At 36.1% G+C, this 13,930-nt stretch overlaps 1 protein-coding gene across 2 annotated transcripts; it reads left to right on the top strand.

The window, feature by feature from the left end:
* The first annotated feature begins 8,491 nt into the window (after positions 1-8,491).
* LOC138329632 (quinone oxidoreductase-like) lies at positions 8,492-12,499 on the top strand. Of its 2 annotated transcripts, none has more exons than XM_069276735.1 (6): positions 8,492-8,648; positions 9,464-9,604; positions 9,743-9,812; positions 10,201-10,473; positions 10,626-10,927; positions 11,133-12,499. In XM_069276735.1, the coding sequence occupies exons 2-6, from the start codon at positions 9,473-9,475 to the stop codon at positions 11,427-11,429; spliced, it is 1,074 nt and encodes a 357-aa protein (XP_069132836.1). In that variant the 5' UTR covers positions 8,492-8,648; positions 9,464-9,472; the 3' UTR covers positions 11,430-12,499. The 2 variants fall into 2 exon arrangements, with proteins under 2 accessions (XP_069132836.1, XP_069132835.1); XM_069276734.1 differs by having other exon boundaries at positions 9,743-9,839.
* The last annotated feature ends 1,431 nt before the right edge of the window (positions 12,500-13,930 follow it).

The following is a 13,930-nucleotide window of genomic DNA, read 5'->3' as shown; positions in this document are numbered from 1 at the left end:
ACACATCATCAATGTTATACGTCACACATCATCAATGTTATACGTCACACATCATCAATGTTATACGTCAAACATCATCAATGTTACACGTCACACATCATCAATGTTATACGTCACACATCATCAATGTTATACGTCACACATCATCAATGTAACACGTCACACATCATCAATGTTACATCACACATCATCAATGTAACGCGTCACACATCATCAATGTTACATCACACATCATCAATGTTACACGTCACACATCATCAATGTTATACGTCACACATCATCAATGTTACGTCACACATCATCAATGTTATACGTCACACATCATCAATGTTATACGTCAAACATATTCAATGTTATACGTTAAACATCATCAATGTTACATAACACATCATCAATGTTATACGTCAACATCATCAATGTTATACGTCAAACATCAGCAATGTTACGTCACACATCATCAATGTTACATAACACATCATCAATGTTATACGTCACACATCATCAATGTTATACGTCAAACATCATCAATGTTATACGTCAAACATCATCAATGTTATACGTCACACATCATCAATGTTACATCACATTTCATCAATGTTACACGTCACACATCATCAATGTTATACGTCAAACATCTTCAATGTTATACGTCAAACATCTTCAATGTTATACGTCAAACATCATCAATGTTACATCACACATCATCAATGTTATACGCCAAACATCTTCAATGTTATACGTCACACATCTTCAATGTTATACGCCAAACATCTTCAATGTTATACGTCACACATCTTCAATGTTATACGTCAAACATCATCAATGTTATACGTCAAACATCTTCAATGTTATACGTCAAACATCATCAATGTTACACGTCAAACATCATCAATGTTACATCACACATCATCAATGTTATACGTCAAACATCTTCAATGTTATACGTCAAACATCTTCAATGTTATACGTCACACATCATCAATGTTATACGTCAAACATCTTCAATGTTATACGTCAAACATCTTCAATGTTATACGTCACACATCATCAATGTTATACGTCAAACATCTTCAATGTTATACGTCAAACATCTTCAATGTTATATCACACATCATCAATGTTATACGTCAAACATCTTCAATGTTATATCACACATCATCAATGTTATACGTCAAACATCTTCAATGTTATATCAAACATCATCAATGTTATACGTCAAACATCATCAATGTTACGTCACACATCATCAATGTTATACGTCAAACATCTTCAATGTTATACGTCAAACATCTTCAATGTTATACGTCAAAAATCATCAATGTTACATCACATTTCATCAATGTTATACGTCATACATCATCAATGTTATACGTCAAACATCATCAATGTTACATCACACATCATCAATGTTATACGTCACACATCATCAATGTTACATCACACATCATCAATGTTATACGTCAAACATCTTCAATGTTATACGTCAAATATCTTCAATGTTATACGTCAAACATCATCAATGTTACGTCACACATCATCAATGTTACATCACACATCATCAATGTTATACGTCAAACATCTTCAATGTTATACGTCAAACATCTTCAATGTTATACGTTAAACATCATCAATGTTACATAACACATCATCAATGTTATACGTCAAACATCATCAATGTTATACGTCAAACATCAGCAATGTTACGTCACACATCATCAATGATACATCACACATCATCAATGTTATACGTCAAACATCTTCAATGTTATACGTTAAACATCATCAATGTTACATCACACATCATCAATGTTATACGTTAAACATCATCAATGTTACATCACACATCATCAATGTTATACGTCACACATCATCAATGTTACACGTCACACATCATCAATGTTACATCAAACATCATCAATGTTATACGTCAAACATCATCAATGTTATACGTCACACATCATCAATGTAACACGTCACACATCATCAATGTTATACGTCACACATCATCAATGTTACATCACACATCATCAATGTTATACGTTAAACATCAGCAATGTTACGTCACAAATCATCAATGTAACGCGTCACACATCAATAATGTTACACGTCACACATCATCAATGTCACAAGTCACACATCATCAATGTAACGCGTCACACATCAATAATGTTACACGTCACACATCATCAATGTAACGCGTCACACATCAATAATGTTACACGTCACACATCATCAATGTCACAAGTCACACATCATCAATGTTACACGTCACACATCATCAATGTCACATGTCACACATCAATAATGTTACACGTCACACATCATCAGTGTCACAAGTCACACATCATCAATGTTACACGTCACACATCATCAATGTTACATGTCACACATCATCAATGTTACACGTCACACATCATCAATGTTACATCACATTTCATCAATGTTACACGTCACACATCATCAATGTTATACGTCAAACATCTTCAATGTTACAAGTCACACATCATCAATGTTACACGTCACACATCATCAATGTTACACGTCACACATCATCAATGTTACAAGTCACACATCATCAATGTTACACGTCACACATCATCAATGTTACGTCACAAATCATCAAACTTTAACGTCACACATCATTAGTGTTATACGTCATACATCATCAATGTTACGTCACACATCATCAATGTTATACGTCACACATCATCAATGTTACACGTCACAAATTATCAATGTTACATATCACACATCAATTTTACACGTCGCGCATCATCAATGTAAAAGTCACACATCATCGATGTAACACGTCACACATCAAAAATGTTACACGTCACACATCATCAATGTTACACGTCAAATATTATCAATTTTACATCATAAATTATCAATTTTAAACGTCATACATCATCAATGTTACACGTCACACATCATCAATGCTACACGTCACATATCATCAATGTTACGTCATACATTATCAATTTTAAACGTCACACATCATCAATGTTACACGTCACACATCATCAATGTTACGTCACACATCATCAACGTTATACGTCACATATCATCAATGCTACGTCATATCCTCAATGTTACGTCACATATCATCAAAGTTAAACGTCAAACATTATAAATGTCACACGTCACATATCGCAATGTTAGACGTCACACATCATCAATGTCACATGTCACACATCATCAATGTCACACGTCATCGCTATATCATATTGTCCCCGATACACACGTGTACAATGTGATATATTTGTATCGATCTAAGATTTGGAAGTCATGCCAAGTCTCTTTCTCATTTCATGTATTATGTAGTATGAAGCAAAAGAATCAGAAGACCATACGGTCGTTTGAGAACATCTTTGTTCTTACTTAACAATAAGATGTCGGCAGCTGTTGGTACCGCCTGGTTTTGTTTCAATATAAGAGTTAATTAGGACTTAGCGAGTCTACTCAGGATGTGTCTGGATAGAGTGTTCACGCCAAAGCGATCACGAGGTGTTCACGCGCGGAACAGCTCCGTATGGAGAGAACTGGAATTGCCGATCGGATGATCCTATCGGCTCCATACGTTTGTAGCGTAGCACATCCAAGTATCTGTGTGTATCCATAAAACATGTATTACCTGCAGTATGAAGGTCGCCAAAACCGTCACATCACCCACAGCTTTACGGCCGAGTCGACGGAAACAGGTGTTTATAATGGTGAGTTTGATTTTCATTTGCATCAATATTAATTATGTCTTATCAATACTTATGTTTATTGACATGTTTGAACATTTTGACTTTATCATATGTCAGTTTGTTTATCTGTACTACTGACATGAGTCAGTAGAGTCAAAGCTAATCTGTAGCATTAAATAAACATCAGCATTTTATCGAGATGCTTTTTTTCTTCTTCTTTTTTTTATCTTTACACATTTCTAAACAATAGTTGACACTGCCAGATGACAACTTGATTATCGCTCTACATTCCAAGAACGAATATCACGGACTCTGCTTACTATACCTCTCAGTGTATTTACATTACGGATGGGTATCCATTCAGGTTAGCGAAATTCACGTCGTTTTCACTGAAAAGTATGACGTCTCACTGGCAAACACATGACGTCACAATCAATACCTACCCGCAAGGGGCAGCGAGATGACTCTGCAAATACAGAGCGAGACGACGGGGCAAACATTGTCGTTATGTCGTATCCGATACGTCAACGACGTAACAGTCGCCTTCGTTACGAAGAACGACGTTATACTTCAAACGTAACGTCAGAACAAAGTATCATTAGACCCAGTCGGAAACTGTTCTGTGAATTATCTGTGGATTGTTGCAAACGATCTACCATCTACGATCTACGATAAACATTACCTATACCCTATAGACTTCTTATTTCCTCTCGTTTGTGATTTCTTCTTGTTGGTTTTTTCCTTTCCTTTCCACCTCCTTGTCCGCCAGTCACCATCAGCATCATCAAATCAGCATCATCAAATCATCATCATCATCATCATCATCATCATCATCATCATCATCATCATCATCATCAATCATCAATCATCATCATCATCTTCATTATCATCACCATCGTCATCATCATCATCGTCATCATCATCATCGTCGTCATCATCATCATCATCATCATCAAGTTATCGTCATCATAACAGATCATCATCATCATCATCATCATCATCATCATCATCATCATCATCATCATCATCATCATCATCATCATCATCATCATCATCATCATCATCATCATCATCATCATCATCATCATCATCATCATCATCATCATCATCATCATCACCATCATCATCATCATCATCACCATCATCATCATCATCATCATCATCATCATCATCATCATCATCATCATCATCATCATCTTCATCATTATCTCACTCTTATGATTATAATACATAAAATTTACATGTAATTATCATAATATCATTTTAAGGGATATATAATGTGCGATAATACGTATAGGTTTTATATATATATACATAAATAAACGATATCGATGACCATGGGAAAGGAGCATTAGACGTCACGCATATTTGATGTCGTTTTGTCGTTAATATCAAATTCATTTCTCTTTAAACATTAAAATCAAGAGATCATACATTACAATTGTAATATAAATAGGATTCGGACACAAGTATAATAAATCCGTCTGCGGTAGCAAAATCACAGATGCAAAGATCAAAGATTGTCTGATACATGGCGTTAGTTATATAATTATAGACAGAAACGTAATAATGAATGTCATCCGTCGCATATTGTCATAAAGATTTTAAAAAATGCGTAGAATTGAAACCTATTCCCGACAGCCGTCTAAAAAAGTATCGAATAAAAATAGTTAGCTAATCAAATCGCTTTAAGCTAATAATGAGGTTGTGAATGCATGAGAAGATAATTCGTCATATTGTACTACATGAACAGTGGCATTTCAACAAAACTATAAATACTCTCAAATTCAATTTATTTATTTGCATTTTTATATCCACAAACAAGGATCGATAGCAAATTACAAAGATAACATTACATGTATAACACAATAATAATAAAACAAGAACAACTAATGCATTCAGCAACCCCGCTTTCCTCTTGAAAACGACTTTTTAATAAAGAGGCCCAAATCCTGCAGAAGTTGTGGTTCATTAGATGACAATGGATGACAAAGTGTGTGATCATCAGAAAGTCAGCGTTTACTTTCTGGAATCGAAGAACCACAAGTGAAAATTGTAATTAAATGTGTAGTGGTTATAAGGTCGCTTGCATTTCATTTGGTCATGGTTCGAAAGGTCAAGGGTACCTAAACGTTTCCACTCTAACATGGGTGACTATAAGGCCCGGGCCACCGACATAACCTAGAATTATTAAACTTTATGTCAAATATATGCTGAAAATGCTGTATAGGGGAAACATGACTAGATGTTATCGGACAAAAAGAATTATTTCTCAAAGTTTTTTTGGTGTATTAATATCAGTTATATAGGCACACAAGACGACGACGACAGAAATTATTTTAAGATGCTCCATCACTGACGAATGGTATTTTTTCTCTATCAAATACAGGAGCCGGCGATTAATTATTTTTCTTCGGTTACAAAAGTTACTTTCTTTACACCATTACCACCATTAAAAAGTTTGAGCTTCTAATTTTACTTCAAGGTTAAAACATTAAAAATAATTAATTGCATCCCGTGGCACTGTGTCCTTTGTGGAATGAAGTGCTGATTCCGCATGCACCAAAAGTAAAATACATTATTTTGTATTATATTTTGTGTTAATCAGACATACATACACAACACCAATTATTTTTCAAAGTATTTTTTCAAAGTATCGCTTACGCTCTGTCGGCGGAGGAGCATCTTTAAGAAATTAATAAAAGAAGATAGACCTAATTAACAAAAAAAACCGTTTTCTGGTCGTCATTTATAAAGAATTGTTTATTATTTGTCCGCTTATGATATTTATATATATACAAGGTTCCATTCATCCTCAATATGACGTGTACATATGACTACTCGCTGTACTGTCTGGCCTCACGGGGTCATTCCGTACAAGGAACCTATAGCAAGGGAAACAACTCGTCTAGGCTTAGCGGCATCGCCACTACATGTGTGTATACATGCACTGTACATGTTCGTTGTGAGTGCTAGTTTCAAAATTTCCCCATTTAAAAAAAATGAAATCATCCGATAACTGACTAATGTAGTTTTACAGGTATATGTTGCAATTTCTCTTTTTAAACTCCGCTTGAAAGGTACAAGTTAAGGCCCTGAATGACGTAAGCAACTTTAAAACGCCTACCTTATTGATACGCTAGTCATTGTTAGTTTTAGTAGGGGTTTCGTAACTATATATAAGGACAAATATTTATATACACAGAAATTCCCCACCAAGTTCTTTTCTGTCTATTTATAGCAACGTCACGCCGTTGCATTTCATACATCATGCGTGATCGTCGCGTGTTTTCAAGCTCGCCCTTTGTTGAGGGACGAAATGAATTTCATCATTTTACATTTTGAAGAACACGTGTGTTATAATATATACTTTATCAAGCACAGAATTTCATCAAATGTAATTGAAGATTAAAAATTATACAAAACAAACGACGGGGTCTGTTAGGTTTCATATTGAAACAAATATACCAGAGTTTAGTAATTTCAGTCTACTTCATGTTACAAGTGAATTAATTAGTAAGATGGTCGTTATTAAACTTCATTTCAAATGAATTCAAACACACCAGGCTCTGATTTTTCAAAACAAAAGTAGAGACTTAAGTTAAAACTCAAGTTTTTCTCCTTATGTAACTTATATGAAAACTTTAGATTTAATTCAGTTTTGGACTTATTTTTGTTTCGAGAAATCAGGGCCAGAATACTTTATATAAAATAGCACCATAAACATTTTTAATTGAACTAGATTATACCGGAGTTGACGTTACTGATATTGGTATTTAAACTTAATTATTGTAAAAAAAAGAGTCAAATTTATTTCATTTTAAGCCAAAACTGAACCCTAACCTATCTCTTCCATATTACGGACTAAAACGTAAATGTTCATAACGGATAAAGCTCTACAGTGCCACAGGAAACAAGAGTTGTCTCCCTCTTCACACAGTTTTGACATTTGAAGAAAATTTTCGCCAAAAAGAAGAAAAATTAGCAATATGACAATTTAAATAACATTTTAATAGTTAATTACGATACAGTAATCATAGACCGATTTTATTACTGTTTGAAGACACTGACATTTCATTATCATTTTTTTAAATTATAATCAGACAGTTACCCTAGGCCTATCTCTAACAATCTTAATAGCTTACAACAATCTCGTTGTAAGTATTTTCAAGAACATCAACATCCAACTTTTAATTATAAATAATAATATTAAAGCCGAAGAATTTTGAATCGGTAGCGTACGCACGGTACGGTGTTTGGGACGGATGTGGTGGGATAGGCCTAAGTTAGTGTCCATGAGGTCTCAGTAGGAGAAATAGAACATTTGTTAAATTTACTGTAACCAACATGTTTTAAATATGATTAAAATCATCCACTAACGACTAGTTAATATCTGATCCAGTGTCCACGGAGATACAGGAAATTGCACGTTGACGATGAAATGTTTACGGTATGATATCATGGTAGCACGCTGCCTTACAGCTGATCACGGCATGGGCAACCCTCACCTCAGCAACTATTTATAGACTGCAAGGCACGAAAGGGAAGGTTTGAAATCTCGCTTCCGACAACGTAGTTTTACATTGATATTGGTTACCTCATTTTAAATGTAAGTCTATCAAATATAAAATCGCCACCAATATCATTACTTCTATAGATGTGATAAGTGATTTTAATATATTTATTAATTCTTTTATTATCGTATATCTCGGTCATGTTGACATATTTGTAAGCGAGCCAAACTACCCCTTCGGATATTTATTTCAATGCCATGACCGATTTGTTGTGTTCACGTGTACACAGGGTGATTTCCAAGTTGTTTATAACTGAAAGGCGTCCCCGAAAATTATCATAACCAATGTTGGATTCTGAACTGAGCGCACGTATTTAACACTGTGATAAATTTGGTGGATTTACTATTGTATTTAGTGTTTTACTGTATTCCGACACACAAAGGTAAGGTTCCATTATTTTTTAACTTTAGATTTAAAATGAAATATATCACTGATATATTATTACTTTTGTTGTTGAATTGTCATTTTTGGTGTTCCATTTTATGGAATTTGATATCAATTGTTTGCAAATAGGATTGTAGACTATGGTTGTTTCTAAGTTCTTTGTAACGAGAGAAACATACTCTATTAAAGATACAGTGTTAATTACTAAGCATATTAGGTTGTTTTTAATATTGAGGTCATGCTGCAGCCGTTGTTTACATTATACGTTAGGTCATCCAGGATTCTTCGCTCTCTATCTTGGACATAAAGTCCTAAGACCCATATTATCTAATACATTAATTATCAAACATTACTTAAAGAACCTTATTGGTTAAGTTTTATCACCTAATGATTGTTTATAGATTAAAAAGGTGTTAATAATTTTAATTGTTTTGTTTTTAAAGTTAATTTTTTGTCGTTTAGATGTCAAATATTATTTGTAGATATTTCATCTATTATAAATTTAAATGCCATATTGATAAATATTATGCTTAGAATAAATCGATACAATCTAGCTAGGCTATATCCTAACAGAATATAGCTGGGTCATCCTTTGTGCATGCAGTAATCAGCTGATTTTGACGCCCACGCGCATGCGCGCCTTACATGATCAGGGACTGATCAGCCACGCGCTGTGGTCTATCTACTATGGTCTATTAATAGAAAGACACGTGCTGCCTTTCTGTCCACTCAATGACTTTGACTTAACCTTCTAGAAAATATACTTTTCCATCGTCTCTTCGACAAAGTAGTCATTTTCTTTCTTCTACACAGATAATAAAGATGTTGGACAACGAGGTCAACCAAAACGAAATGCTGGTGCCCAGGGCCATCGACTCTCTCGCCATGCCATTTGAACACGCTTCTTCCTCATCCATGATGCCCGAAATCCCCAAAGGAGGGCTTCTCGTTAGGGTAAGTTATTTTTAAATCATTTTCTATTTGAATCAAGTTTAAATATTGACTCTGAAATTTTGGCTCTTTGTTAACTTTATCTCTTTCAACATTTTCCCTATAGATGCTTTATAACTGGTTTTGTTTAATTTCCAACAGGTGTGCTATGCAGGTGCTTGCTACTCTGAGGGTATTCTGAGAAAGAAACAGATTCGTCCCACACTACCAGGTATACACGACACTTCTCTCTACCCAGGTGTGCACATAATCAAGGCGACCAATTGGGCTGATTCTGAAACAAGAGAAAAATCATTAAATACATACTAACGTTTCGGTCAACATCTTGCTTTCTTTACAAAGTTTCAAAACATAAAATCCTACCTCTGGCTGAAATTTCCTCAAAAGATCCAAATTTGAATTATAACATTTGTCTTGTATTAAATATTTGACCATAACTTACTGGAATCATACTGCGCCCAATTATGAGCATTGTTGCTGCTTCAAGTGACGTCTTTATGTAATATTTTCTTCGTGTTCTGTGAAATTCTGTGTAATTGTTGTAAACCCGATCTCTGTAATGACGGTTGAATTTACCTTTTAGTTTGTTTGTGTTGCAGGATTAGAGGTTTCAGGTGTGGTACAAGATGTCTGCGCCTCACTTCCAAACAGCAACTTCACAACAGGAGATAAAGTAGTCCTCTATCCCGACGAAGAAATGGCAAACTCTGGCTACACCGAATACATTGCAGTCGACGACGTACAGAATTGTCTGCAGATTCCAGAAAACATCCCGTTAGAGGTCGCTGCTATGCTTCCAGGTGGTGCCCTGTCGGCATACAGCGCTCTATTGAAAGCCAAACCACACGTCGAAAAGCTCAAAGAAGTCAAATGTAAGTGTCCTTGCTTTATTTGTTCCAATAAGCGAAAGACATTTTGATAAAAACTTTGTGTTCGTGAATGAAGTATTGTTTGTACATTAGGACGCAATTTTATTAAACGCAATATGAAATACATTATACTGACGTTATATCTTACTTTGCAGCATGCGTAAACGTTCTGGTGGTAGGAGCTGGTGGATTGGGTCTTTGGGCTGTGAAATTGGCACAGTTCCTGGTCGGAAACATGTCCAATGACATTCGTCTGTTTGTTGCCGACAACAGTATTGACAAGTTGCTTACGGCCCAGGATCATGGCTGTTTTGACATCATCCACTGGAACGAAGAGGACCATGAACAGTACATCATCGAGAGGACGCTGGATGCCTGTCGCGGCGGCGTCGACGTAGTCGTGGACTTCGTTAGCTCACCTCGAACCATGCAAAGATCAATGAAGATTCTCAACAGAGTAAGTGTCTCTCAAGCGAAAAATTGTAATACTTTCTGCTTTCGTACCATTCCGGTCTCTCTATATCTTATAACGTATGATCGATTTTTACAAGACGTTTGCACTTTCTTTTTGATAAAGAAATCAAAATTAGTTGACGTCTAGAAATACCAATATTTTTTCTCTCGAAACGAATCTAATCTGTGCATTGTTGTTTGTGGTACAGGAGGGCCTAATCCTTGTCGGTGGAAACACAATGTCAGAAGTTAGCATCAACCTGAACACGTTAGCCGCCAAGCAGCAGTCCATCGTTGGGATCCCTAAAGGTTCCCTCGCCCAGCTCCAGGAACTTGTTACCGCCGTGTCCGAGGGCTTCGTGACCCCACCCACATACACTGTTTACCCTTCAGGGGAGGCTACACAGGTGTTTGATGACTTGGCCAGATGCCGAATCACCGGCAGGGCTATTTTGTGTTTTGGAAACCTTACAACTGACCACCATCCTGTAACGAACAACAACTAAATGTGGTCACATTATCGACAAGCGTGTTCAATCACTGGTCTTACCTGCTCATGGTTTAACAGTGTAGTCCCGGACCCCGCCATGCGTGCATCAGCGAAGCAGGACATTTTGTCCCGGCGGTCCGGATAAGCCGTCTGATGGCTTGTTCAGTTGGTAGGAAAATGCGGGTACCATGGACATACTTATAGTCCCAAGTAACACTACTTATAGACGGTGCTGCATTTGTAGATACTGTTGAACACTCGCCATTTAGCGACGCCAAGACATAAAAGTCAAAGCAATGGGTGAACGGCAATAATAGTACAACCGGTCTTCGTCATTTGTAATGTGTTCTGTTGGAGTTGATCAACAATTCCGATACCTGTTCCTGAACCATTTGACTGCTTTGCGCGAACAAACTCATCTATACTCTCGTGTACTATGTAATTGTCGTGAATATTCATGACAAAAACTATAACTTGGTGCACTGCTTTACATGAACGATCTCGACTGACACGAGAGGACTTTAGAGATCTGAATATTGTGATTCTGGTATATATACTCATTCATTGCATCAAATGTATGAACATGTGTATGAAAAAGGTTGTGTGCCCCTCGTTGAGGGATATTCCATTTAGTCATTTCAAATCGTTATATGTTAACAAACTAGGCAATTGTGTTAATTATTTTGTGTAAGGGAATACAATTCCACCAAATGTTCGGTAGAATACGAGTTGGAAGAAAGGAGAGCAAAAGTACAAAGGCGTTATTTATTGGTGAGGCGATATGAATGTGATGGACGTTGACTTAAGGATGAAGCATATGGTGAATGAGTGGTTTTCGCATGAATACCTACATGATTGATGAATGCTAGGCTGACAGGTGAATGGTTGCTATGGATAAAGTGCTAGTGAGGAATATTTTCAAGAAACTTGTGATATAATGTTGAGCAATGAGCGTAAGGAATGTTGGTAACGTTTTATTGTTAAAAGTGTTTGTTTGAATGGGAAGAAAGGTTTTGTACAATTATTAAGTTACAAATTTAAAACTGTTTTGATTTTTTAAATTAAAAAATATGAAACAAACTTTAAGACGGCTGTGGACGTTATCATTATGGTAGATAATATGTGGAACCTGCGGGAAAAAACATTGCTATACTCGTTCCATGGTGTCAGATGGAATGGTTGGCAATACGACACTTCGTATAAATTTTGCAAAGGAGAATAATAATTAAGGAAGGCGACTGTGTTGTGTTATTATGAAACACGACTAGGCATGATTTAAGTGACGGGCCGTATGAAGAGCTGTCTGACACTCGGGCAATTGACCTCGGCTTAATCGAGTCGTCACCGCTTTCAGGCAACCAACCACATTAAGATATTTGCTTATAAACGCGGATAAATCAGTGGATACATGTACTTATTTACATATCCTGTCACTAATTCAGAGTTGTTTTTACGTCTCCTTCACGGTGTAATATGTAGAAGGTGACCCTGATATCGTATACTTCACGCGGCTGTGAGAAAGGCGGGACTGGTAAACAACTATGATTTATGCCAAACGCCAGTAGGGGCAGAAACAAGAGAATCACCGCGTAATTTGCTGTAAACATATTTGTTACTGGCTTGAAACACCTCGATCAATAAATAACTCGAGAGTGACGTAATTACGTTAACGACCACTAGAAGTCGGTCAATGTTGTTTACGTAGTATGACTTCACCCTGACTATTGTTTTGGTTCCGTATGGAGTATTATCAGACATTAGGATGATTATTCTCGTAGTTCTGGCCATTAACACGATGGTTCTGGTCAATTTCAGCTTTAATATTTGGACCAAAGTATTAATCTACACAGAACACCCCAAAACATGCGATCAAACTTGATTATTATTATGACTTGTATCACCATTAACTTATTCCGTATATCTTGGCATCAGCTGCCAGATTTTTTTACAAAGATCACTGCAGTACCAGATCGCAGTTTGACTACATCCAGTTTTTGGATCTGTCAACGCCAGGCTAACGGAATGGATCTGTCAACGCCAGGCTAACGGATTCATTTACAAATTCTTCAATGTCATGGTCTGGTATCAATATCTATGGATAAAATTTAGCAGGTGAACGGAATATATTAAATGGTGGAGGAAAATGGCATTAACATATTGTAGCTTTTGAAATAATATGAAATATTGAAGAAGAAAAAAACCCAACAACAAATACATGTATAATGGTTGTAAAAGTTGTAGCACAATCAATGCCAATAATTCCATATATCTTGACCCGTTTAGATGCTATGATCATTTGTAGTGTTATAGCTCCAAATCACCAGTTAATTACACCTACTTCGTGGATCTTACAAATCCACCTGGCTGAGTGGATCTTCATGATACACTAAACAATTACTCTCAAGTACTAAGTAGTTATTACTACATAATGCATGCCTATGCCAAAGGCGGCAGTAAATACCAATTGTTACACTCGAAGTGGATGTATTTCATGTTATGTACCAAGAGAATTATTTG

The sequence above is a fragment of the Argopecten irradians genome, chromosome 8 (assembly GCF_041381155.1).
Source record: "Argopecten irradians isolate NY chromosome 8, Ai_NY, whole genome shotgun sequence".
NCBI lineage: Eukaryota > Metazoa > Mollusca > Bivalvia > Pectinida > Pectinidae > Argopecten > Argopecten irradians.
Note: the sequence above shows the minus strand (reverse complement) of the source record. Positions and strands in the feature narration are given on the sequence as shown.